Source organism: Panthera pardus, unplaced genomic scaffold (assembly GCF_024362965.1).
Source record: "Panthera pardus isolate Hobbes unplaced genomic scaffold, ASM2436296v1 HiC_scaffold_21, whole genome shotgun sequence".
Lineage (NCBI taxonomy): Eukaryota > Metazoa > Chordata > Mammalia > Carnivora > Felidae > Panthera > Panthera pardus.
Window position 1 is genome coordinate 6450649 of NW_026526777.1, and position 23262 is coordinate 6473910.

The 23262-nt window shown below is 48.0% G+C and overlaps 1 protein-coding gene across 7 annotated transcripts in view; it reads left to right on the plus strand.

Annotated features, from left to right (window-relative positions):
- LOC109276660 (carboxyl-terminal PDZ ligand of neuronal nitric oxide synthase protein) overlaps nt 1-23262 on the plus strand; it is a 285556-nt gene that overhangs the window by 201518 nt on the left and 60776 nt on the right. For 4 of the 7 annotated variants that reach the window (XM_019465760.2, XM_019465758.2, XM_019465761.2 and 1 more), the window contains one exon: nt 10170-10243. In XM_019465760.2, coding sequence (XP_019321305.2) covers nt 10170-10243 — 74 coding nt within the window. The remainder of the gene's footprint in view (nt 1-10169; nt 10244-23262) is intronic. The other 3 variants (XM_053908938.1, XM_053908937.1, XM_019465759.2) reach the window with 1 other exon arrangement.

The following is a 23262-nucleotide window of genomic DNA, read 5'->3' on the forward strand; positions in this document are numbered from 1 at the left end:
CCAAACCTAAGATGCTGTTAATTCTAATGGGAATCAAGGCAGGCCTTGAGTCTGGGGGATATGGAAGGGCCTGGTTGTAGGTGACATAAGCTCGGAGAATCGAGTGGTTGAGAGTGGTGTGGAAGGGTGTTGGCAGTCCAAGGATTTAAATCTGCTCTGTGTCCTCGACCAAAGACATTACCCAGCGTGTGACCAGACGCCACACAGTGGTGGGGACTTGACTGCTTCCTTAGGTAGCCCATTTTTTCTCTGGTCAGCTGGAGTTTACAAAGGTCTCCCATGTACTAAAACTTGCTCTCTCATGCTCCCTAAATATCTTTAAGGGTGGTTCAAGAAAGTGTTATGGCTATGAGGTTGGAAGTATATAGGAAAAAATAGCACATGATACTGTTTGTAAAGAACACCTTAAAAATTCACAAGTGGTAGGGAATTTGTAATGGCGTCTTAGATGTTTTTGACCTTATAAACCTCCACAGCGGGGCCACAGTCCTCGTCTTGTTCTTATTGCAAGGGTCTCTTTTCCGCCCTTCCCCCACCACACATACATGTGCACGGTGGTTAACCGTGAGACGGCCTTTAGAATATCGTCCTCTTAGGAGTCCCTGAGCAGGAGAGTGGCTGAAGCAAGCCGAGGCCCATCAGGTGGTGGTGTCCCTGGGCCCCAGTTAAATAAATCACGGATGACAACCATGTGGGTTTAAAAGCGAGAGATACCCTCAGGAAAAAACGTGGGTCGGTGCCACCTGAGCTCATGATTCAGGCAGCTGGCTGAGTCCCAGCTTGGCTTTTGTCACAAGTGTCCTAGAGCTTTGCTCGGCCCTTCGTGTGTGGGGGGGGGAGGGGGGGTGTTGGGGGGGGGCCAGGAACCTGTGGCTCAGCGCCCTCAGGTCCTACCTGACGAGGCGACGGTTGTGACGTGAGGGCACTTTCCACATCACAAGATGCCTTCCCGCCCGTTCCATCCATCCCTTCGTCAGGCCCGCTGGGAAGGTCTCGTGGACACGTGATCACCATCCACGGCACCCGGTCGCCTGGGGAAGCCAGCCACTCACGCCGTGTCCTCCCCGAACCGCCATCCGGCCGGGCGCCAGGCGGTCGGCCTTTCCAAGTCCGAGACTCTCCTCACTTTTCGAGGTTAGGAGCCTGACCGGACGCTGGCCTGTACTTGACAGAGGTCAAAAGAGGCTGATGGGTGGACCAGCCCACCCCTTCCTTTATTCGCTCTGAGACGTCGAGCGGTTTCCCGGACCAGCTACACTCACGTTAGCCCGACGAGCCTGCAAATCTCGGTTTTTCTCCATCGGGGGCAAGTGATGTGAGAAGGCAGATTGCCAGAGGTGGTCCGGCGAGCATGACGCGGAGGGAGTCCGCTGTGTGGCGGGAACGTTTCCTGGTCCCTGGCTCCGTGGTACCCAGGTCCCCGGGATGTTGGGAGGGGCCTTGTCGGGCGCATGCTGTCCGAGGGTCTGTTCCACAGGCTCATCACTGACTTTGGTACCTTCCTGGCACCCCGCCCCCGGCCCCCCACCATGCACGCACACTTCTGGCTGACATCACCTTTACTTTCCGTTAGGTTCTGTGTCAAGGCCTGCTGTCCTGGGGCCTCTTCTGTCCCTTTCGGGTAACTTCGCATACCTCTGATTTGATCCATTGTGATGGCACTTTGCGGTTTTGCCCTTCGGGGACGGTCTTACTGCCATCTCGCTGTGCCCCTCCTGTATCCTGTACCACAAGCAGCATCACCCCCACTCTACCTGGGAAAAAAATGATGTCAAAGAGCCTTAGATATTTGGCCCGAGATCACGCCACACGTAAGGACACCTGTGTGCGGAACGTCACCTGGCAGAGACGCCGGCCCCCTTCCACCGGGTGATGCAAGCTGAGCGGGGGAAGCGTCTCCCCTGGGGAGCCCGTGGGGCCTTGCGACTCATTTTGAAACTCCATCCCTGGTCATTGCTAGTGCAGGTCCCCCCTGCAGCTGGCCGAGGGAAGAGGTGATCTAACAGGGCTTCCCCTCGATCCGATTCTTCTGATGCCAGGCTCGGGAAGGAAGGGAAGCCTCCCGACCTGTTTCCTCCGCCCCTGCCTGGTGTCTGTTCCAGGCGGTGGTTGTGAGTCAGATGCTGCCTGTAAGCACGGTGACTGCGTGTGCTGCCTCGGACAGACTGTGTGCACGCTAACAGCCATCAGCCTTTGCGGCGTCTTGTTCCCCCGGGACCGTCCTCTACGATCCGAGTGTGCGGATACCGCCCCGATGTCCGTGTGCCTGTCTGTGTCTAGAATGGAGAGGGACTGGGTAGAGACCTGCCACACCTGCCTCCCCGGACATGGGACGGTCTGCAGGTTTGGGTGATGGCCGTCCTCATCAGGTTAAGAACGAGAGCTCTTGCCGGGTAGCCGAATGTGCAGAAAAAGTCACGGCCGGTGTTCAGCCGTGGGCACCCGTGTCGGGACAGCCTGACGTGCTCCACTGATGAGTCCGTGTCTGCGCTGCAGCGGTCCGTCCGAATGTCGAATAGCCCCCGCTTCCTGCAAACACGCTGACCTTCCGTGGGTTCGTGTGCGTGCCGGAAGGAGCCCTCGGCCGAGGAAGGAAGACCTGGCTCCGAGCCCTGGCTCTTCCCTCCCTCGCTGCGTGGCCGTGGGCAGGTTGTTTCGCCTTCTTGAGCTTCAACTCTCGAGAGTCCGATTAGGTGACCACTTTCACTTCGCCAGCTGGAATATTCTGCACCAGCTCTGGAGCCGTGCTGTTGGCCGCTCCCGTATGTCTGTGTGGGTCACCTGTACTTAGGTCCTTGAAGCCTACTGAGCTGTGGATGAAGTAGACCCTAGAGGCCAAGTGGGCTTACGTGTTGTTGTTTCCTGATCCTCTGAGGCCAAACACTTCCCAAGGCAGCCGCCCTTCCCCCCCCACCCCCCTCCCGGCTGGGCCTGGGGAACAGTGCAATGCATCCTGACGGGGGGGCGGCAGGGAGAGAAGTGTGTTTACAGGGATCCTCTGTTCTCCCAGGAACTTTCCAAGGGCAGGGGCCACTGTTGGAAGCTCAGCACTTACTTGGGGGCCTGGCGCATGTGGTGTGTTTTCAGTTATTATGGCTGTCGGCTTGCTGGATGAGGGAACAGGATTTGTGTGTGGTGATATCCTCAAATCAGGAGGAGCTAAACACTTAGCAGTTGGATCAAATGAAGTCTCGTTTGTTACTTTGGGCCATCACCTTCCCCTCCCTCTTCCTCCTCCTCTCAATTTGCCCGTTTGAAGAGACAGAGACAAGAGCCTTCCCCAAGCTCAGAAAGGCGTCCGTGGAAGTCACTAACGTCGGTGGTATTAGGAGTCGGACTTGCTCAGTGACTCTGGTCTGTGGTGCTTGATTCTAGTGTAGGCGGTAGCCAAATATTTTGTGATTATCTCTCCCTGAGACATAAAAAAAAAAAAAAAATGTATCTTTTTGGTTATATTCGCAAGTGTCTAAAAAAGGCTGCCGCCTTGAACCGATGCCGGCAGATAATGAATCTCAAATTGCTGTGACTCTTGGTTTATATTTGTGGTGTGAACCCCACTATTAAGTGGCTTTGTCGTCTTCCAATCAGTACATTTTCCTCAACTCCCAGCCAAACCCAAGTAATTAGTTTTGCTGTGTATATAATAATGATTATTCATTACAATCCCGGAATCACACTATAGTACTCTTTGCTAGGGAGTGGACTTCTCAATAAGAAGGATTTCTCTTGAACTTCGTCCAAAGGATTTTTCTACAAAAGGACCTGAAGGGCCTCAGTTTCATGTGGTTTCTCTTCTAAACCAATAACTTAGTTGGGATCTCCTAAGGCAACATTCTAGAAAGACTCCATCGTTCTCATTAACAAATGTTCGTTGTATGTCTACCATATTCAAGGAACTGACTAGGATCTGTAAGGGTACTAGACACGGGCCCTTTCCAGCAAAATTATTTTTAATGGCACTATCTGTGTACGTAGGTCTATAGCTGCTACACAATTGCATGATGGTGATTTATATCTTTCCCCCATGGGCTGTGAGCCTTTAGGGGCAGGGACCCTGTCTTCTCTCTAATCCCGTTTCGTCTGTTTGGGAAGGTAGAAGACGAGAGGGAGCAAATTCGTGAAAGTAATGACACTCTAAGATGGTAATGAGACGAGCTAACAGGAATGGCTAACACTGATACTGAGCACCTGCCATTTGCCAGGGCTGTTTGACGCACTGTATTACTTAGGAAATGGTCACCATCGTCCTCTGAGGTACGTACCGTTCTTTGTGAAAGAAGATGTAGCAACTTACCCAAGACCTCACATCCCATCAGAGGTGAAGTCAAGGTTTGAACCAGGTCTGTCTTGCTCAGATAAGTAGATTGTTCCCAGTATCATGTTCCCGTGTGTGCACTTACCTCTTCAGGCTGCTTGGAGAAAAGCCACTCCATAGAAAATGCATCACTGATTAATCCAGGGTCTTTAACTTCTAGCCTGTACTCTGTCAACTGGCCTATCACGTTGCGGGAAAACTGGTTCCCTGTCCAAAGAGAAGCATTCGCTATCATGGAAACACAGAACTCAAATCTAATTGAGTAAGAAAAGGAGGCGCTTAGAATTATAGAAGCAGGATTTAGGAGAAAAACTTCAGAAATGATCTGATCTGATCCCCTGGTTGATGAGTAAGCAAATCAAGAGAGGCACAGTGACTGTCCTAGGGTTACCCAGAGATAACTAGGGTACATAGTTACTGATGGAGCCAGGACTAAACTTGGTCTGGTCTTCTTTCTACCCTGTTATGTTTCCAGGCCTTCTTTATTTTCTGCTAACTTTAAAACATGCACATTAGGAATTGCGTACATTGTGTGAGAATTTACTAGCAAGCACTGCAGTTTTGAAATGTGTTTTCTATATCCAGTATCCATAGGTTATGCCAGAAAATGAGTGATAGCTATATTTTCGGACTAATCCTGTTCCCTCTGGAAGCATGGAGAACTTGTCAAGCTGAGTTAATGAGACTTTTGCAAGGTTATGCTTTGGGCTCTTTGATTTTTTTGTTGTGTTTTTGTTTTTGTTTTTTGAGAAATCCCCATTGCTGCCAGGAACATGAATAATGGTAAAGCTTACAGACTTTGCAATGTGCCTACTGATAATTTCCACTAAGGGTAGAAAATAAATCTTGATACAAATCCTTCCTCCACTTTTGGGGAAGAGCTTCAGAGATGCCATATGCATTTCTGGGCTCCAAAGGGAGACAGAACAGCTATGATGATTATCCCTAACTCTCTTTTGTGGTTTTGGCCCTTCAAGGCAGACCTACGTCTGACCTAGTTCCCAGGTAATATTCCTTGCCGGGAGATTTTGGAACGTCAAAATGGCTGTAACTTTCCATAGAGGACTGGCCATTTTCACCCACTAGATACAGGATGTGCTTACCCCATTCAGTGGTCTTATAGGAACATACCCTGTAAGCCCTTTATCATTTGTAGGCGACGGAGAGGGACGTTCTTTGATTCCATCACTTGGAGTAGCAAGGAGAACATGGGTCGTGGAGGGTATACGAGTTGGGTCCAATTACCACTGGACTAGGTGAACTCAGATGGAAGTAAGTTACCATCTCCGAGGCTTAGTGTTTATCTTTTAAGGTTGAGATCAATTTTGATAACGCAAAGGAAGCATTATATAAACATCGTTAAATGAAAGGAAGACTTCTCTCCCGTATCAACTGGAGAATTTCTTGTGAGGATAGAAAATGAAGCAGTTATAAAATGACTTTCCTGTATTTTTCTCACTTTGTGTTATTCTAGGTCCTCCAAAAAGCACATGCCAAGACAGGATTGAATTCCTGTGAGAGAAAATGGGGGAGGCCCTGGGAGAGGCTGGTAACTATCCCATTTCTGAGTAGGTCTGATTCCAAGGGGAGGAGAGAGCAAGGAAGGAAGGAAGGATGGATGAAAGTCTCGTAGATGGCGGTGTGCTCTGAGGAAGGTTTGGCAAGACTGTCAGGAGATTGTGAAGGCAAAGTCCCATGTGGGAGGACTCCTGTGTCTCCCAGAAACGGGCCTGCCCTGTGCACCCCTGAGCACCCCTGATGGGCCGGGAGCATCCCGGAAGCAGGGCCCCTCAAAGAAGCAAGAGGACGGGCTTCAGAATGCCGCCCCTGGGATCTTGGCTAAACTCTCTGTAATGGAAGATCGGTAGGGCACATCCTTGTGACGACAACTTAACTCCAGAAAATTCTGACTAGCCAATAATATGACGCAGAGCCTTCCCTCACGTTAAGTTGCTCTATCCTGTTGACTTTTTTAATTCCCTTGGAGTAAGGAATTGATAAGAAGAAGAGAAGGGGGAGGGGAGACTGATGGCGGAGGGAAGGCATAGAGAGACATGGGTTAGCGAACCCTAATTCAGGGTCCTCCTGAAGGTCTCGACCGTGCTGAGAGTGTCCTTGGCAGGTGCAGAGGGGACAACAAGCAAGAGAAAGGAGTTACGTGTGTACAGGTATAGGTTGGGGGGCTGGCAGACGGCCAGACAGCTGCCCCTAGGGTGCTCCCTCTCCGCTAACATTCCCCCTCTCCCCCATCCCTTTATATTTATGGAGCTGGTGAGGGGGCTGATCTTTGCCTCCCTGGGCCTCGATTATGGGCCTCCCTGCTGTACCTGCTTGGACTCTGAATGGTGCCAGTGAGGCCCGCCTGAGCCTGGGCCTCAGGTTGAAGGAGGCTGAAGACCAGCTCGTTCCGTCCTGCTGGTCCTCCTGGGCTGATGGTGGCAAACCCTGCCTCGAAGTGGTGTTGACAGCCTCAGGGACGCACCCCTCTCCCTTCCTCCTCTCTTCTCCTTTCTCCTCTCCACTCCCATCTGGACTTGAAATGTCTTCCTTTTCTGGCGCATCTTGGAGACTACAGCCAGTGGGTAAACAAAACTGAAAATTCCTACATGTAGCTACCAAGACTCCCGAGACCTTATTTCTAAGCATTAAAAAAAAAAAAAAAAATGCTTTCAGATAGAAGCGAGAGGCATGTGAGTTTCTGAAGACAGTAAAACTACCACTCTCTCTGTCCCCCCCCAAAATAAACAAACTTAAAAAAAAAAGTGTTTTCTGAAATGTCCAGGTTTCGATTGAAAATCACTTGCCACACCAGAAATGAGGAAAATCTCAACTTGAATGAACAAAAGATAGCCAAGAGATGCCAATACCGAGAGGACAGATGTTAGATGATGTGACAGAGACGTTAAGGCAGCCGTCGTAAAAATACTTCCATGAGCAGTTACGCTCTTGACACAGAAGAAGCGGAAAGTCTCAGCAAAGACATAGAAGAAAGCAGAACCAAATGGAAATGTTAGAACTAAAACCTGCAACTGCCAAAATCAGATGTAAATAAACAGGCTTAGCAGCAGAGAGGTGGTGCTTTCCAGACATGAATTAAATTAACCTCCGGCAGGACATGTGGTCCTAAATATAGACGTGGTTTAACTTAATATTTGAGTACTTAATATTTCTATTATGCTTTTGCCCCCACATCAAGCCGTATTTGAAACCTTATATTTTGCTGTGTAAAGAATTCCTGTGGTGAACATTTATAGTGTGTGTTTAAAATAGGCATCCATGGGGCGCCCAGGGGACTCAGTCGGTTAAGCTTCTGCCTTCAGCTCAGGTCATGATCTCACGGCTTGTGAGTTTGAGCCCTGAGTCGGGCTCTGTGCTGACAGCTTGGAGCCTGGAGGCTGCTTCAGATTCTGTGTCTCCCTCTCTCTCTGCCCCACCCCTACTTGTGCTTGCCCACGCACTCTCTCTCTCATTCTCTCATGAATGAATGAATGAATGAATGAATGAATAAATAAATAAATAAATACAGGCATCCAAATTATGAGTTACTTTGCCTCTGAGAACTCTCAGTGTGTCCGTTGGAAACTGGCCTAACATGTGCCAGGAAGGGTAGGAGGCAGCTAAAAATACTATCAACCGATCCTTGCTGGGTTAAGAGCAGTATCACAGCCAGAACAGAGATAGGAATGTGTGTCTGCAGATTAGACCACATGTAAATCAGGAAGGGATTCAGGCCAGAGTAGCAGGTGTTGAGGGGGGCATTGGCAAATACAGTGGGTACGAAGGGGGCACCTGGATGGCTCAGTTGGTTTAGCGTCCCACTGGGACTCAGGTCGTGATCTCACATTTTGTGAGTTCGAGGCCCGCGTCGGGCTCTGTGCTGGCAGCTCGGAGCCTGGAGCCCGCTTCGGATTCTGTGTCTCCCTCTCTCTCTGCCCCTCCCTGGCTCGCCCTCTTTCTCTCTCTCTCAAGAATAAACATTGAAAAAAACATTTTTTTAAGAGGGGTACAAAGAAGGTCAGCTAGGGTAGTAAGAAACCCAGAAGACTTGTCTGCTGAGGAATGTTGACAAAGCCTGGGGTGATTTAGTTTAAAGAAGAGAGTCTGGATTGGCTGTGTTTATACGCATCTAGAGAGTTCCTATTTAGAAAAAGATGTATTCTCCTTCTTTCTGGATTTGCTCCAAATGGGCCATTCCTGTATTAAAATCTTGCAGGGCGATGAGTAGCAGTTACAGGAAGGTAACTTTTGAAAAGAAATAGTTAACTCTTTTTTTGCTTTTTTTAAAGTTTATTTATTTTTGAGGGAGAGAGTTGGGGAGGATCGGAGAGAGGGAGGGAGAGAGAATCCCAAGCGGGCTCTGCACTGTCAGGGCAAAGCCCGATGCGGGGCTTGAACCCACGAACCGCGAGATCAGGACCTGAGCCCAAATCAACGCTTAGAGATTTAACCGGTTGAGCCATGCAGGTATCCCCCCAAAACAGTTAATTCTTGAAGCTGAGTTTCCTTGTCTGTAAAACAGCATTGGATACCTAATGCTTGTAAGCCCGTCGAAAAGCCACCTCTGTGGGTTGGATTGGTATTGAATAAGAATTTGGGGGTGAAATGGTGTGTGTGTGTGTGTGTGTGTGTGTGTGTGTGTGTGTGTGCACGCGCGCACGTACATACACCTGCCAGGTGCGTACGGGGTTGTGTTTGAGTGTTCACGCTGGAGAAATGCTTCAGGCCGAAGGGGCCTGAATATAGTCCCCCCCTGAATGAGCTGACAGTGCTCGTTCCACGGTAATTAATCCAACATACACTTGCTTGCCTTTCACTCTGCTTGATCCCCATCGACGGAGAGAGGAGTGTGCGACTCCCAGGTTGTCCTGGGCAGCACCGCCCCTGCGGCAGAGGCCAGTGAAGGTGCAGCAGGAGCCCCTGTCCCTGCACCTGGGGACCTGGGAGGTGGGGGTGTTCCTCCCCTCATCAAGCATCTGGGGCCTCTGGAACCGCCCCTGAGTCCTCTGCCCTAGCCCTCGCCCCCATCCTGTCCTCGTCCCCAGCTGCTCAGGGGTGTCCTTTGTGTTCGCCGTGAGTTAGGTCCCCAGCCAGCACGACTGTCCTCTTGGGTGACTACAAATACGCTAGTTAACTCTCCAGGCCTGTATCCAGCTTTGTCCCCTTTGAGGAGGGGAGGGTGAGAATTACACTTCCTTTGCTTTTGACAGCACCATTCACAGCTCTGCCCCCTTCTCCCTTTTTAAAAAAATATTTATTTTGAGAGAGTGAGTGAGCAGGGGAGGGAGGGAGGGAGGGAGGGAGGGAGAGAGAGAGAGAGAGAGAGAGAGAGAGAGAGAGAGAGAGAGAGAGAGAGAGAGAGAGAGAGAGAAAATCCTAAGCAGGCTCTACACTGCCAGTGCAGAGCCAGACGCAGGGCTCAAAGTCACGTCCCATGAGATTATGAGCTGAGCCAAAACCAAGAGTCAGACGCTTAACCGTCTGAGCCCCCGGGTGCCCCTCCTTCTCCCTTTTGTTCCTCCTGCTTCTCCCACTCCTCTGGAGTGATAGGTCGTCTCTTTTTTCCCCTTGGCGATTTCTCCATGAGCTCTTGATTTAGAGTCTGCTTGTGGCCCCCTGGGGTGGCCTTGGCTCCCACCTGCCTCCTGTGCCCCGGAGAGGCAGTCTCCTTAAAGTGTTAGAAGGAAACCGCTCAGACCAGACACGATGTTTTCCATTTGGCCTCTGGAGCCCTGGGTGCCAGGCCTCTTAGAAGAAGTCAGGCCAGGAGCGAGTGCATGCGTTTGCATAGGCATCGGTAGCTCAATGTCTGCCCTGGTTCTGTGGCGGAGGACAAGCCTAACTTATTCATTTACAGCTTCTTTTATTGCAGAAAAAGGAGTGGACGTGGGATGAAAGCAAGATGCTGGTGATGCAGGACCCCATCTACAGGTAAGAACCCCATCCCTCCCTGTTGTCCCTTGGAGCTGTCAGGCTGGTGGGTCCAGACAAGTCCAAATAAATTTCTACTGCATGTCTCTTCTGAGACCTGTGGTTTCTAGACACGTAAGTACGAGAAGCAGATCGACCTCGTCTTGAAGACTGAGTGGAAAATTCTTCTCGGGCTCAATTGCGCCGTCTGGAAACGGTGAAGGATTTTTGCCTGGTGTTTAGGCCAAATCTTTTGGTTGTAGTTTGAGACTTTTCCGTCTTGTGCTAGTTTTATCTTAACTGAAACTTCATGATTGCATATCTGTTCCACCTCTCTGCCCCTTCAGAAACTGAGTGCAGATAAAGGGTTGGTGATCTTTTGGAAAAGCAGAAAGTCCCACGTATAATCCCTAGAAATGGCTTTCACAGTGAGACTGGTAGGATTCCTCTAGAGATCAGATGTGTGCTCGCTGGGCAGGGGAATACCTGATGGTCACAACACGGAGCGCCAGGGCCTGCTTTAGACCCTCGGTGGGACCTTGATTCACCGTGTGACTCTTGTGCCCCAGGCTTCGCTGACCGAGCCCCATCCACCCCACCCCTACCTCCTCCTTGTTTTCTTCACTGACAGAATGGGTATGAGCGCTTCCTTTGGGTTCTGGGGGAACCTAGATTTCGGTGTTTCATCTCCCCTCAAATGACTTGCTTCGGATGACAAAATGGATAAAGGTTGGGACTCAGCCGACAAGTTGGCAACATGGTGGCCCTGCCTTCCAGTCAAAGAGCGGATGCCTATGAAGTGAAATTTCCATTCATTCAAACAAATGCACAAGTGTGAAAACTCTCGTGTCAGGTCCTGTGCTGGGTGATTGAGTGGATGATTCAAGTGAGTAAGTCACGGTCCCTTGTTCTCGGGGAGCGTTGGTCTGAAAGGAAATGGGGTCCCGAACCAGTCACTACAGCACAAGACCAGGCGTCTGACAACACCAATTTCTTTCTCCAGGTTCCTGTTGTACTTTTAAACGTTTGTGGACACGTTACAGCGTGTTATTGTCCAAGTCTTTTGCCAGTAAACTACGAGGCTTTTGCCGGTAAAGAACTACGCCCAGCTCACATTTGTGTTTCCAGCACCAGGCCTCTGTGTATCTGGCCTAGATGCGTCATTTAATAAATGTGCGATGGGCGGTTGAAGAAATGCACTGAGCTGATATCTGAAAATTAACTTAAGTGTTGGAGTGACTCACAGAGGGGAGTAATCACTTTCTACTTGAGCGATAAGGAAAGAAACAGATTGCGTCAGGACTGGGCTCGAAGGGTGTGAATGGATGAACCCCTCCCTGCCATTTGCATTTTGTAAAAGGAAGAATTTCTTGGGTTCCCCCCACCCCCCGCAGTGGCACATACACATACAAAGGCACCTCATCGTGGACGCGCCTCATGGACTCGAATCTTGCCTTCGCTTGGTTGAAAGGACTTTGCCCAAAGTTTTAACGACCTTGCCCAAACAAGCTGTCAATTTTATTTATTTTTTATAACAGCTTTATTTTGAGCTTTAAATTGAGCATACTTAAATGTGATTAATTTGGTAAGTTTTGACCTACGTGTACACTTCTAAAACCTAAAACCATCACCTTGGTCAAGATGAGGGGTATATGTTGCCCCCAAAAGTTTCCTTGTGTGCCCACGTATAATCTTCCCACCCCTCCCTGCCCCACCTCCCTCCCTCCTGCCCCCTACATCCCCAGGCAACTACCGATCTCCCTTCTGTTGTTCTAGATGAGTTTGTTTTCTTTCTCAAATTTTGTGCAGAGTCCTACAGTGTGTCCTTTTGGGGGGGCTGGCTTCTTTCCTTGAGGAATCATTCCTTGTCATTGTATGTATCAGTAGCGTATCCCTTTTTAGTACCAAATGGGATTCCACTATATGAGTATAACTCAGTGTGCTTAGCCATTCACCTGTTGGTGGTTTCCAGTTCGGGGTTATTACAATGAAATTGTATTTGTATGGACATACAGTTTCGTGTTTCTTGGGAGAATACACCAAGAGTCGAATGACTAATTATACAGTAGGGGTGTGTATTTATTTTTATTTATGTATTTTTAATGAAACAGTTCTGTAGTGGAGTTTGAGACTTCCACTTCCTGCACATCTTTGCCAACATGTGATATTGTCAGTTTTTTTCTTAAAGTTCAGCCCTTCAAGTAGGTATGTGTTAGTATCTCACTGTGGTTTTCATTTGCGTTTCCTAATGACTAATGATGTTGAACATCTCATCTTCTGTGCCCTTGGTGTATCTTTTGTTAAGCATCTGTTCAAATTGTTAGCCCCTTTTTGATTGTGGTGTTTTGTTTTCTTACTGAATTTTGAGAGTTTTTGGTAAATTTTGAATGCATATCCTTTATCAGGTATCTGGTTTGCAAATATTTTTTTTCCAAGTCTGGTTTGTCTTTTCTCTTAACAATGTCTTTTGAAGAGCAGACGTTTGCTTTTGCTGAAGTCCAAATTATCAATTTTTTTAATGCACGGATTGCATTTTTGGTGTCGTAGCTAAGAAACCTTTGACTGACTCAAGATCACAAAGACTTTCTTCTAAGCGTTACATTTAGGTGTGTGATCTACTTTGATTCATTTGTTAATATAATGTGAGGGATATATCAAAGATTTTGTTTTTCCTCCTGTACGCGGATGCCCACTTCCAACCTCATTTGTTGGAAAGACTGTTCTTAGCTGAAGTACCATTGTTGAATATCCATTACCCCTCTCTGTGTAATTTATTTCAGAACTCTTTCTTCTGTTCCATCCATCCAGGTATCTGTCATGATGCCAGAACCACAGTGTCTTGTAGCTTAATAAAAATTCCTGGGAGAGGGGGCGCCTGGGTGGCTGAGTTGGGTGGGCATCCAGCTCTTGATTTCAGCTCAGGTCATGATCTTATGGTTCATGAGTTTGAACCCTGCATCGGGCTCTGTACTGACAGCATAGAGCCTACTTGGGATTCTCTCTCTCTCTCTCTCTCTCTCTCTCTCTCTCAAAGAATTAATAGGCTTAAAATAATTTTTTGAAATCGGGTAGTTTATCTTCTAACTATTCTTTTTTTTTTTTTAATTTTTTTTTAACGTTTATTTATTTTTGAGACAGAGAGAGACAGAGCATGAACAGGGGAGGGGCAGAGAGAGAGGGAGACACAGAATCTGAAACAGGCTCCAGGCTCTGAGTGGTCAGCACAGAGCCCGACGCGGGGCTTGAACTCACAGACCGTGAGATCGTGACCTGAGCCGAAGTCGGACGCTCAACCAACTGAGCCACCCAGGCGCCCCTATTCTTCTTTATATAAAGATTACTTTCAATTAGTATGGTGCATCTTTTTTCATTCATTCACTTTTAAGAAGAAATATGCTTTTTGTGCCTCTTGAATTTGGAGTTGTGAGTTCAAGCCCCATGTTGGGTATAGAGATTACTTAAAAATGAAATCTTTAAAAATATATATATATATATATATATATATATATATATATATATATATATGCTTTTTGGTGGGAGGGTAGAAAACAGCAAAGAAATCTTAAATCTTACAGTGAATTTTAAACAATATTTTTTGGCGGTGCGCCTGGGTGGTGCAGTTGGTTCAGTGACCAACTCTTGGTTTTGGCTCAGATCATGACCTTGCAGCTTTGTGGGTGCTTGGGATTTTTTCTCTATCTCTTTCTCTCTCTGCCCCTCCCCCATCCACACTGTCTCTCTCTCTCTCTCTCAAAATAAATAAACTTAAAATAATAATAATTTGAAAAATTTTTAAAAATCTTCTAATTTTATTTATTTAATTTACATCCAAGTTAGTTAGCGTATAGTGCTATAATGATTTCAGGAGTAGGTTCCAGCGATTCATCCCCTGTGTATAACACCCAGTGCTCATCCCAACAAGTGTAAAAATTTTTTTTAATTTTAAGGTAGGGTCCATGCCCAACATAGGGCTTGAAGTCACAACCCTCAGATCTGTTGGGCAACGCCTCCCCCCGCCATAAAGAAACCCCCTACAGCAGACTTTCTGGTTGTAGGTCTCTCATGGATCGCTTCCTAACCTATCAGAATTCAGCAGCCCACATGTATGAACAAAGGCATGAAGTTTCCCCAGTGTTGTCCCAGGCTTCTAGATACTTCTTTCCCACTTATGTATTAAATTGGGTGTTTTTGGCCCCTGTACTTGTAAATTTGTATGTCTCTGTGTTATGGGTAGATGAAAGAGGACTTTATTCTAAGCTGTGTGCCCCATTTCATCATCACTGAGGACATTTATCATCATGATAATATGGGGACATTTACAAATGCACTTTCTTTGCATACTGTTTCTTCCCCTCAGGAACCCCTCTGGTTTGATTGACTGGCATTGCCAAAGAATGCATAATTGCTTTTGGCTTTTATGTGTCTTTATTTTTTTTTTTTAATGTTGATTTATTTTTGAGAGAGAGAGACCGAGCATGAGTGGGGGAGGGGCAGAGAGAGAGGGAGACACAGAATCCGAAGCAGGCTCCAGGCTCTGAGCGGTCAGCACAGAGCCCGATGTGGGGCTCAAACCCACGAGCTATGAGATCATGACCTGAGCCGAAGTCGGACGCTTGCCCACTGAGCCACCCAGGCGCCCCTGCAGAAACACTGGGTCACTGCAGCATTTGCTTGCGGAAAACCCCTTTGTGGTACAACACATTCTTCCCAGCCAAAAGAAATGCCTTTACCACATCGGTAACGGAGTCCTCTTTTATTGACTCAGATTTGAAATTTAATTTTTTTTTGCATCTCTCACATAGAATAATAGAAGCATGGGTTTCTTTTTTATTGTGATGAAATACATAGAACATAAAATTTGCCATTTTAACAATTTTCAGTGTACAGATTAGTGGCATCGATTACACTTAGAGTGTTGTGCAGCTGTCCCCACCTTCCAGACCCTTTCCATCGTTCCAAATAGGAGCTTTGTCCCCATCAGCAGGGACCCCTTATTCCCCCTCGCCAAGCCCCAGGCGACCTCTAAATTCATGGAATTTTACAAGGTTAAAAGCGCTGTGGTGGACTTGTAGTCCAGCTCCCCCCGCTTGCATGAGACCTCCGTCCTCTGTGCTGATTTGCTGTGACCGTGCTTTTCACTATGTTTATGTAAGTTTTGTCCCCTTGATCCTAGCTCTCTTCTCTGGAGCCACAAATACATAGACCTCATTTCCCTAACGTTCCCGAAGCCTTTCTTCATTGTACTTTTCTTTTCTAGACTTCCTGATTTCAGAACACATTATTTCCTCTTAAAATATGTTAGAATATTTTTAATGTTTATTTTTTGAGAGTGGGAGACTGTGAGCGGGAGAGGGGCAGAGAGAAAGGGAGACAGAGAATCCAGAGCAAGCTCCATCCAGACTGTCAGCACAGAGCTCAGTGTGGGGCTCGAACTCGTGAACTGTGAGACCATGACCTGAGCTGAAATCAGGAGTTGGATGCTTAACCGACTGGGCCAGCCAGGCGCCCATATGTTAGAATTTAATACCGAATCCCAGATGTTGTCTTACCAGTATAAAATACAGAGAACAGTTTTACTCTCATGATATGGACTTTTGCATTCATTTTTAAAGAATGACATCATACTATATTTTTCTTGTTTAACATACTGTTAGGACCTGGGTCATGATGGATTTATTGTCCAGAATCCTTAGGATTATGTCATGGCCTTTAATCCAGATTTTTTACTCATTCTTTATTCCTACAGTTTTCTCTGTTTTATTTTCCAACCTAAATACAAGAAGTTACATAGATTGTTGCCGTATTAGATATAATTCTTTTGAACCCATTATTCAGAGTGTTTGATTTGTGTGTGTATATGTGAATCAGGATTTATCCAGTAGGGAAGCAGGCAACTATGAGTGTTTGGGCCCAAGGAAGTTGTTACCGGATTTGGACCTACACCATTGCAGCAGGACCCAAGGAGTAAAAAGTCCACACAAGACCTGAAAGGAGCCATGAGCCAGCCCCGCTGTGGCTTATAAGTCAGAGTTCACAGGATGCCAGGCGGGTCCACGTGCGAGAGCGGCATTGCAGAGGGGACAGGTGCAGACCTCTGCGGAAGGCTGTTGACTCTTCCTGGATGCCGCCTTTTAGTTAGCTGAGATGCTTCTGTTCAGGGTCCTTGATGTTCAGGGGGGCTGGCAGTTACGAAGGAGGACATTTATGAAGGAGAGCCGGCTATGGAGCACAGAAGAGTGAGGCCACCCTCGGTTCGCCGATACCTCAATGTCCGTTTCTTCCCACCGTGGCCGGGGATGATGCTTCAGAGCGTAGCTGTCCCTGCTTTATTTCCTCCGCCCAAACGCCACACAGGTTTCTCTCATGAGCCATCCTGCACAGCAGCTCTATAGTGTGAGGAGTGCCAAGTTCTGGTTTAGCAGAGCTGACCCACTGTAAAACCATCACACGAGATGGTAACAGGTGAACCGTCCCTCTGAGCTTTCAGTCAAGTGTAACCTGAATAAGAACATTTTCATACTGTATCAGTGATACGGTAAGGCTGTCGAATAGAACAGGATTAGGCCTGAAAAATGAAGGCTTCATGTCTTATTTTTCCTTGTTTCAGGTTTCACATCCCATATTTTACCCTTTCTGGTTTAATGGCATGCTTTTTTTCTTTTTTAAGTTAAAAAATTGCTCTGGAGTAGTGGTACCATTACAGAAGTCACTGTGCTTTTGAAATTTCTCAGTCTTATTAGGAACCGAAGGAATTACCCGTCCCCTGGAGGTTTCTGATCCCGGGGGCCAGACATACAAACAAAAATCCTTCTTTTTAACCAAAGGAAGGAAATTAATTGACCTGAAGTCTTTAGGAGCCAGACTGGGAGAAGGTCTCCAGTTTTGAGTATAAATGACCAAACCAAGCAGGGTCCCCCTAGGGTGTCCAGCCAGTTCTCAGAAATGTCATTAATTAACATGCCAGCAGTTGGTGAGAGGAGACATTAGAGGAGGTGCGTTCCAGTTTGGGGCCCTCCACTTTGAGCTGTGCTGTGATTTGGAACAAGTCAGAGATAAATTATTCAGGGCTAGCTGGGGAAGGGAGGAAAGGACGCCTGGAGAGCTCCGATATGTATTGTTGATTGTGCCAGGCACCGAGGAAAACAGTGGTTTATCAGTCTGGGTCCAATCGGAAGACAGAATTCACACAGTGATTTACACAGAAGAATTATAAAGAATCATTCAGCTGTAACAAAACAGCACCTTGAAATTGGAAAGAGCACTCTGAACAGTCCTCTAGAGCTGAAAGAGAACATACGAGGAAGGGACAAACTTGGGGGGGGGGCCTCCCCCAGGCTAGAGTTCATTTTCGTTTGTAGGAGGTGTGTCAGAGCCCTTGACAGCAGAGAAGCTTGCTGAGTGGCCGAGGCCAGAGCTGGTCCCCGGATGCTGGGAAAATAGAAAGCATCCCTTTTGGGGGCTGGGTCCAGAGCAGCAGCAGGTGCACAGAGGGAATTGGGGCATCCCTGTGAGCTGGAGGCCGGGAGCAGCCAGAGTCTTTTCTGGGAGGGCTGGGGGGAGGTGATCACCAGGGATGCCAGGTTACCGAGGGGCCGTGGCTGGGACAGAACATCACCCGATATCCTCGTACCCACGCTGTTGATTAACTCGGTAGCACCTGCCACCAACAAGACCAGCCCTTTCCTCCCACACATCCTTCACCTACACAGACAAACCCGCACGGCCTGCTTGCCGGAAAGGATGTGCTTGAAGGGATTCTGTCCATTATCCGAGTATTATTGAAAGAGCAAGAAATTGACCCTATCTGGTCGAGCAAGACCTCGTCCCTACCCTCAAAGGATCTACAGTCAGACGAGACCGGACCAAGGTTATGTCAATCCTAAAGGCAACCCCATGTATAGAACCAGTCATTCCCGTTCTTAGGATGAAATGAAGCCTCAGACGTCGTAGGTGACTCTCCCATGATCACGAACTAGTTAGTCGTTGGAGGACTGTCCTCCCGTCCTTAGGGTGGGTACACTGCTCTGTTCAGTGGCATCCCCCTTTTAAGATAAACCCACACATTCGTTTGCCTTCATGTTTTTATCACTTCAGAGTTACCCATCAAAATGCAGAACGTTTTGCAGGACAGAAACCCCTGGATTTTAAGGTGAATGAACTGTTTTCTCTCCTGGGGATTGATAAACCTGTGACATTTGGGAGTGTCTTGGAAAATAAGGGACTGTGGTAGCATATTTCACTTAGTTAACAGCCAACAGTTGCAATGATCCAGCCAGACAGAATGAAGGCGACGTGAGTACCCTCAGATTCAGGAATCACATTAAATGACAAGCAAAGTAAAGAAGAAGAATTTGATTTTTTTAAATGTTTACTTATTTATTTTGAGAGTGCGTGTGAGCAGGAGAGGGAGAGAGAGAGAGAGAGAAAGAGAGAAAATGAATCCCAAGCAGGCTCCACACAGCCCAATGTCAGCACAGAGCCCGGCATGGAGCTCGAACCCACGAACTGTGAGATCATGACCTGAGCTAAAATCAAGAGTTGGACGTTTAACTGACTGAACCATCCAGGCACCCCGAAAGAGTTTGATTTTTTTAAAAGAGTTTGATTCTTAAACTCTAGACTGCTAGTAATGAAACCACAGAATGTGGAAGACACCGATTTTAAAACCATCCAGATCAGAAAAAAATACATTGCTTATAAAGGAACACAATTAGGCTGATAGCAAAACTGGAAGACAGAAGACAGTGGATTATCTTTAAGAATATGGGGGGTTGGGTTAAGTGCCAAAGCTTAGAAAGTATCCTCTCATACTTTGTTTTTATGAAAGTGGGGTAGAAAAAATCCTAGGCAGCATTTTTAAAGACTTGCAAATAAACGAGAGAGCATCCACCCTAAGAGAGAGTAAGGACAGAAGAAAGGCTGGCGTTCAGGAGGGTGGAATGCACAGTGACTCATAAAGGAGAAGTTTTATCAGAGGAGGGGACAGGGTCTGCCAGCCTCTTGTTAGGGAGAGAAGGGAGAAGCACGGGGCCACAAATTGGAAATCAGCAGTGGAATCAAACAAACTGACATTTTTAAAAGGAGATAATAATACCCCTAGAAAGGCAGAAAGTCGAGGTCCCATGGGATTAAGATAACAGGTTTAAAAAATGTTATTTTTTTTTTATTTTTTATTTTTTTTTATTTTTGGGACAGAGAGAGACAGAGCATGAACGGGGGAGGGGCAGAGAGAGAGGGAGACACAGAATCGGAAACAGGCTCCAGGCTCCGAGCCATCAGCCCAGAGCCCGACGCGGGGCTCGAACCCACGGACCGCGAGATGGTGACCTGGCTGAAGTCGGACGCTTAACCGACTGCGCCACCCAGGCGCCCCAAAAATATGTTATTTTTTAATGGAATCAGATACTATCCTAACCTGTAACATATAGGTAGAATCCCGTAATTAGGAGAAAAGATAGAATACGTAGTAGTTACTTGCACTGTTGTTTTGTGGATCCAGAAAAGCTGTCAGGATTCTTAGAGATGGCTCTCCAACATCCAGGCTGCCCCCCACAAAATCGGATCAAGACCTCCCAGATAGACAGTTCTACTCTCCAACCTCCCTCCCTTCGTAGCTCCACACGCCCAAGTCCCCACCTCAGACTGCTCCATTGCCACAGGAGTGGGACAGGGGGCCCGGGTACCGGGGGTCCTGGAAGGTCAGAGAAGAATGAGCAGATCTGGAGCTCAGACACCTGGGTCCCATTTGTGCTCTGTGCTGTACAAGGGACAGGGCGATTGCATCTTCCCATATTTCTTTTTAATTTTTTAATGTTTATTATTCTTGAGAGAGAGACAAACACTGAATCGGGGAGGGGCAGTGAGAGAGGAAGACACAGAATCCGAAGCAGGCTTCAGGCTCTGAGCTGTCAGCACAGAGCCTGAGCCGGGGCTCGAACTCACGAACCGTGAGATCATGACCTGAGCCACCCAGGCGCCCCTGCATCTTCCCATATTTTTTTGAGATTGAGCCTCCTCCAGCCTTCCTGCATGGGAGGGCCTTGAGGGGCCCCTGCTGGACTGGAACCAGGGATCTGGAGGCAGCCTGACCTGTAGATCTCTCCCAGGCTCCTCCTGTCTTTTCTGGACCCGCCCGTGGAGGGATGGGAGTATCCATCACTGCAGCGAGTAATGTTTCCTGTAGAGTTGATGTTTTTATTCCCTCTGGTGTCAGAACCTTTCATAGACTGTGCCTTTTCATACATATGCATGAGTAGGAATTGCCCTATTTTCCGCATGGAGAAACTTACGAAGTAAGAGGGGAAAGAGTATCCTTCGTGTTCTCTGGCTTCAGTTAGTTCCCCGGGGGTGCTCTGTGATCCCTCATTCACCCCGGCGTTAATTCCCCTCGGTGCCAAGTCCTTTTCACCTGCTTCTACCTGTGGGCTCTGTGCACCCTCCCTCTCCCTAGGTGACCCCCATCTTCCGTGAGCTTCCTCCGCATCCGCCTCCCCTTCCACACGTCGTGGGTCACTGCCTACCGTCCTCGCCCCTCTGTGCCCTGCCCTCCTGTGTTCCAGACCCGGCTTCTCCGGTCTCTTCCCCATGGGCCTGCCCTCCTCTAGCCTCTCCATCCCTCCCTGCCGGTCCTCTCAGCTCTCCCCTATCCTGAAATAAATAACCTCCCTCACCCCTGCTGCCCTGTGCGAGAGCACATCTGTCAGCCCTCGGCTCCCTCCCAAAGCCCGGTGCCCACCACCCTGCCATTCCTCGTGGTCTGACTTCGCACCCTCCCCCACCTATCGATTCTCCTCTCCTTTCCAGTTTTCTACCTGCCTTTCTGTGGCTTGCAGTCCTACATAGTTATATGCATTCTTTATCTGTTCCTGTCCTCTTTGTTTCCTTGAAAGCAGGTTCTGTGCTTCAATTCTCATACCTCTCCGTGGGCTTGGCAAAGTCCCTTGAGCTCGGGAAGTCTCGGTAAACACGCAGAAGCACCGTAAGTCCCCCTGGGGGACTCACTGGCCCGTCATTTATTGACACCTAGGGGCTCTTTGTCACGTGCACGTGTTGGTGCACACGTCCAAGACCTACCTTTTCCTCTGTCCTTCCTCCTCTCTCTTCTCCTCCTCTGGAGGCCACTGTGTGCCCCGTGTAGATGCAGAGACAGGTAAGGCATAGCCCGGCTCTGCATGGTCCCCAAGGTGACTCCTTTCTGTGACATTTTTCAGGAAGTGTTCAGAGGAATATGGCTGAGGCATAAGTTTTAAAATGGCCACGTAATATATGCTTGCCACTAAGAATAGTGAAGACTTTTTTTTTTTTTTAATTTTTTTTAAGCTTTATTTTTGAGAGGGTGAGAGGGACACAGAGAGCAGGGGAGGAACAGAGAGAGAGGGAGACACAGAATCCGAAGCAGGCTCCAGGCTCCCAGCTGTCGGCGCAGAGCCCGACGCAGGGCTCAAACCCACGAACCGTGAGATCGTGACCTGAGCCGAAGTCGGGCATTTCACCGACTGAGCCACCCAGGCGCCCTGTGAAGACGTCTTACAAAAGGAAGAGTCAAATATTCCTTCATATTCCCTCTAGGAACATTCCACATGCAAATGTGCACTCAGATGTTTTTCCAAAACCCAGTGTTGTCCTGTAAGTAGTTCTACGACGAACCTGTTTTTCTCTTGGTAATATATCAGGACCTTCCTTCCGCACCCATGTTTACAGTCCTTCCGTGAGGGCTTTGACTCGGGGTTCCAGGGTGGCCGTTGACAGTAGGGTTTTAGGGAAACACCCCACTCGCAGAGGGACTTGTGTCAGGGAGGTGGACATGGGAGACATTGCCCAGGAGTCAGGATAAAGGGCAGACTGGACAACAGAGCTGACAGCATTTGGAGGCACAGACGGGGGTCAGTCTGTCAGGCTTGGGTCATTCAGACTAGTGACAGTCTGAATAGAGAGTAAATGAAGGAGCACCCTCTTTTGGGGAGGTGCTGGGAGCGGCCCCTCCCATGACCTCGACTTGGCTCTCTGGTAATTCTACCTCTGCTCTTTCCCTGGCTTTCTGCCTCTGGTGGATCCTCCCTGATTATTAAATTCATTCACTCATGGCAAAAGAATGGAAACTTTTACCATGGTGACTCTAAATACGAAGGCAGGAACCATACATGTTTTGTGCACTGTATCCCTGGTGCCCGGAAGGGTCTTTGTACGTCGTAGCTGCTCCGTAAATGCCACGTGACAAAGCTAGGGCAGGCTCGATCCATTTGTTTGTACTAGAATGTTCATTTCGAAAAGGCCATTAAGCTTCCTTATTTTCTTGGTGGCCTCATCCTCTGCCCTTCTCCATGGCCTGAAGCACAAAGCTGGCAGATAGTGAGCAGATCTACTTACAGCAGAAAATTGAAGAGCCTCCAGAATGATCAAAGCTAAACCTTTGGATCAGTCTCTCTGTGCCAGACCTTAGCAGGCCTCTTTTACCCTTACAATGGAACATCCAATTAGGCCCACTTTAGAAGACTTCACATCATTAAACACTGTCTACCGGGAAGGGAATCACCCTGTGGAGGAAGAACCAGGGGAACCGAGAATCCAGGCCTGGTCCCAGTTCTCCTTCTAAGTGATTTCTTACTTTGAAATTCCATTCCTGTTTCATTTTGTCCTCCTTACATGCATAAAGGGAATCCATTTGGAATTTGCAAAGCTTTGAAGAGGCCCAGATGGGAGAGTGTATGCAAAGTACAGCCAGCCATCTTGCCCTTGACCCCTTTCCCTGCTAACAGGTAGACACTGGCCCGGGCATCCGTAGGGTGCTGTTGACCTTTTATGTGACGCAAATACTTTTGAGAGTCTGGTAAAACTGAATTCTCTCCCTGTAACAATTCATTCATGTACATGCTTGCAGAATTTTGAGTTTGGGACAATACATGGGCCTCATAGCCCTATGGTTTATTGGTTCCAAGGAGAGACCCTCTGGTATCAATAATCATTGTAAGTTATCTTTGAATATTTTGCTTCTCAAGCCAGGAAGGTTCATCATTGGCTGTCCTTCTGTAGGAGGAGGGAGA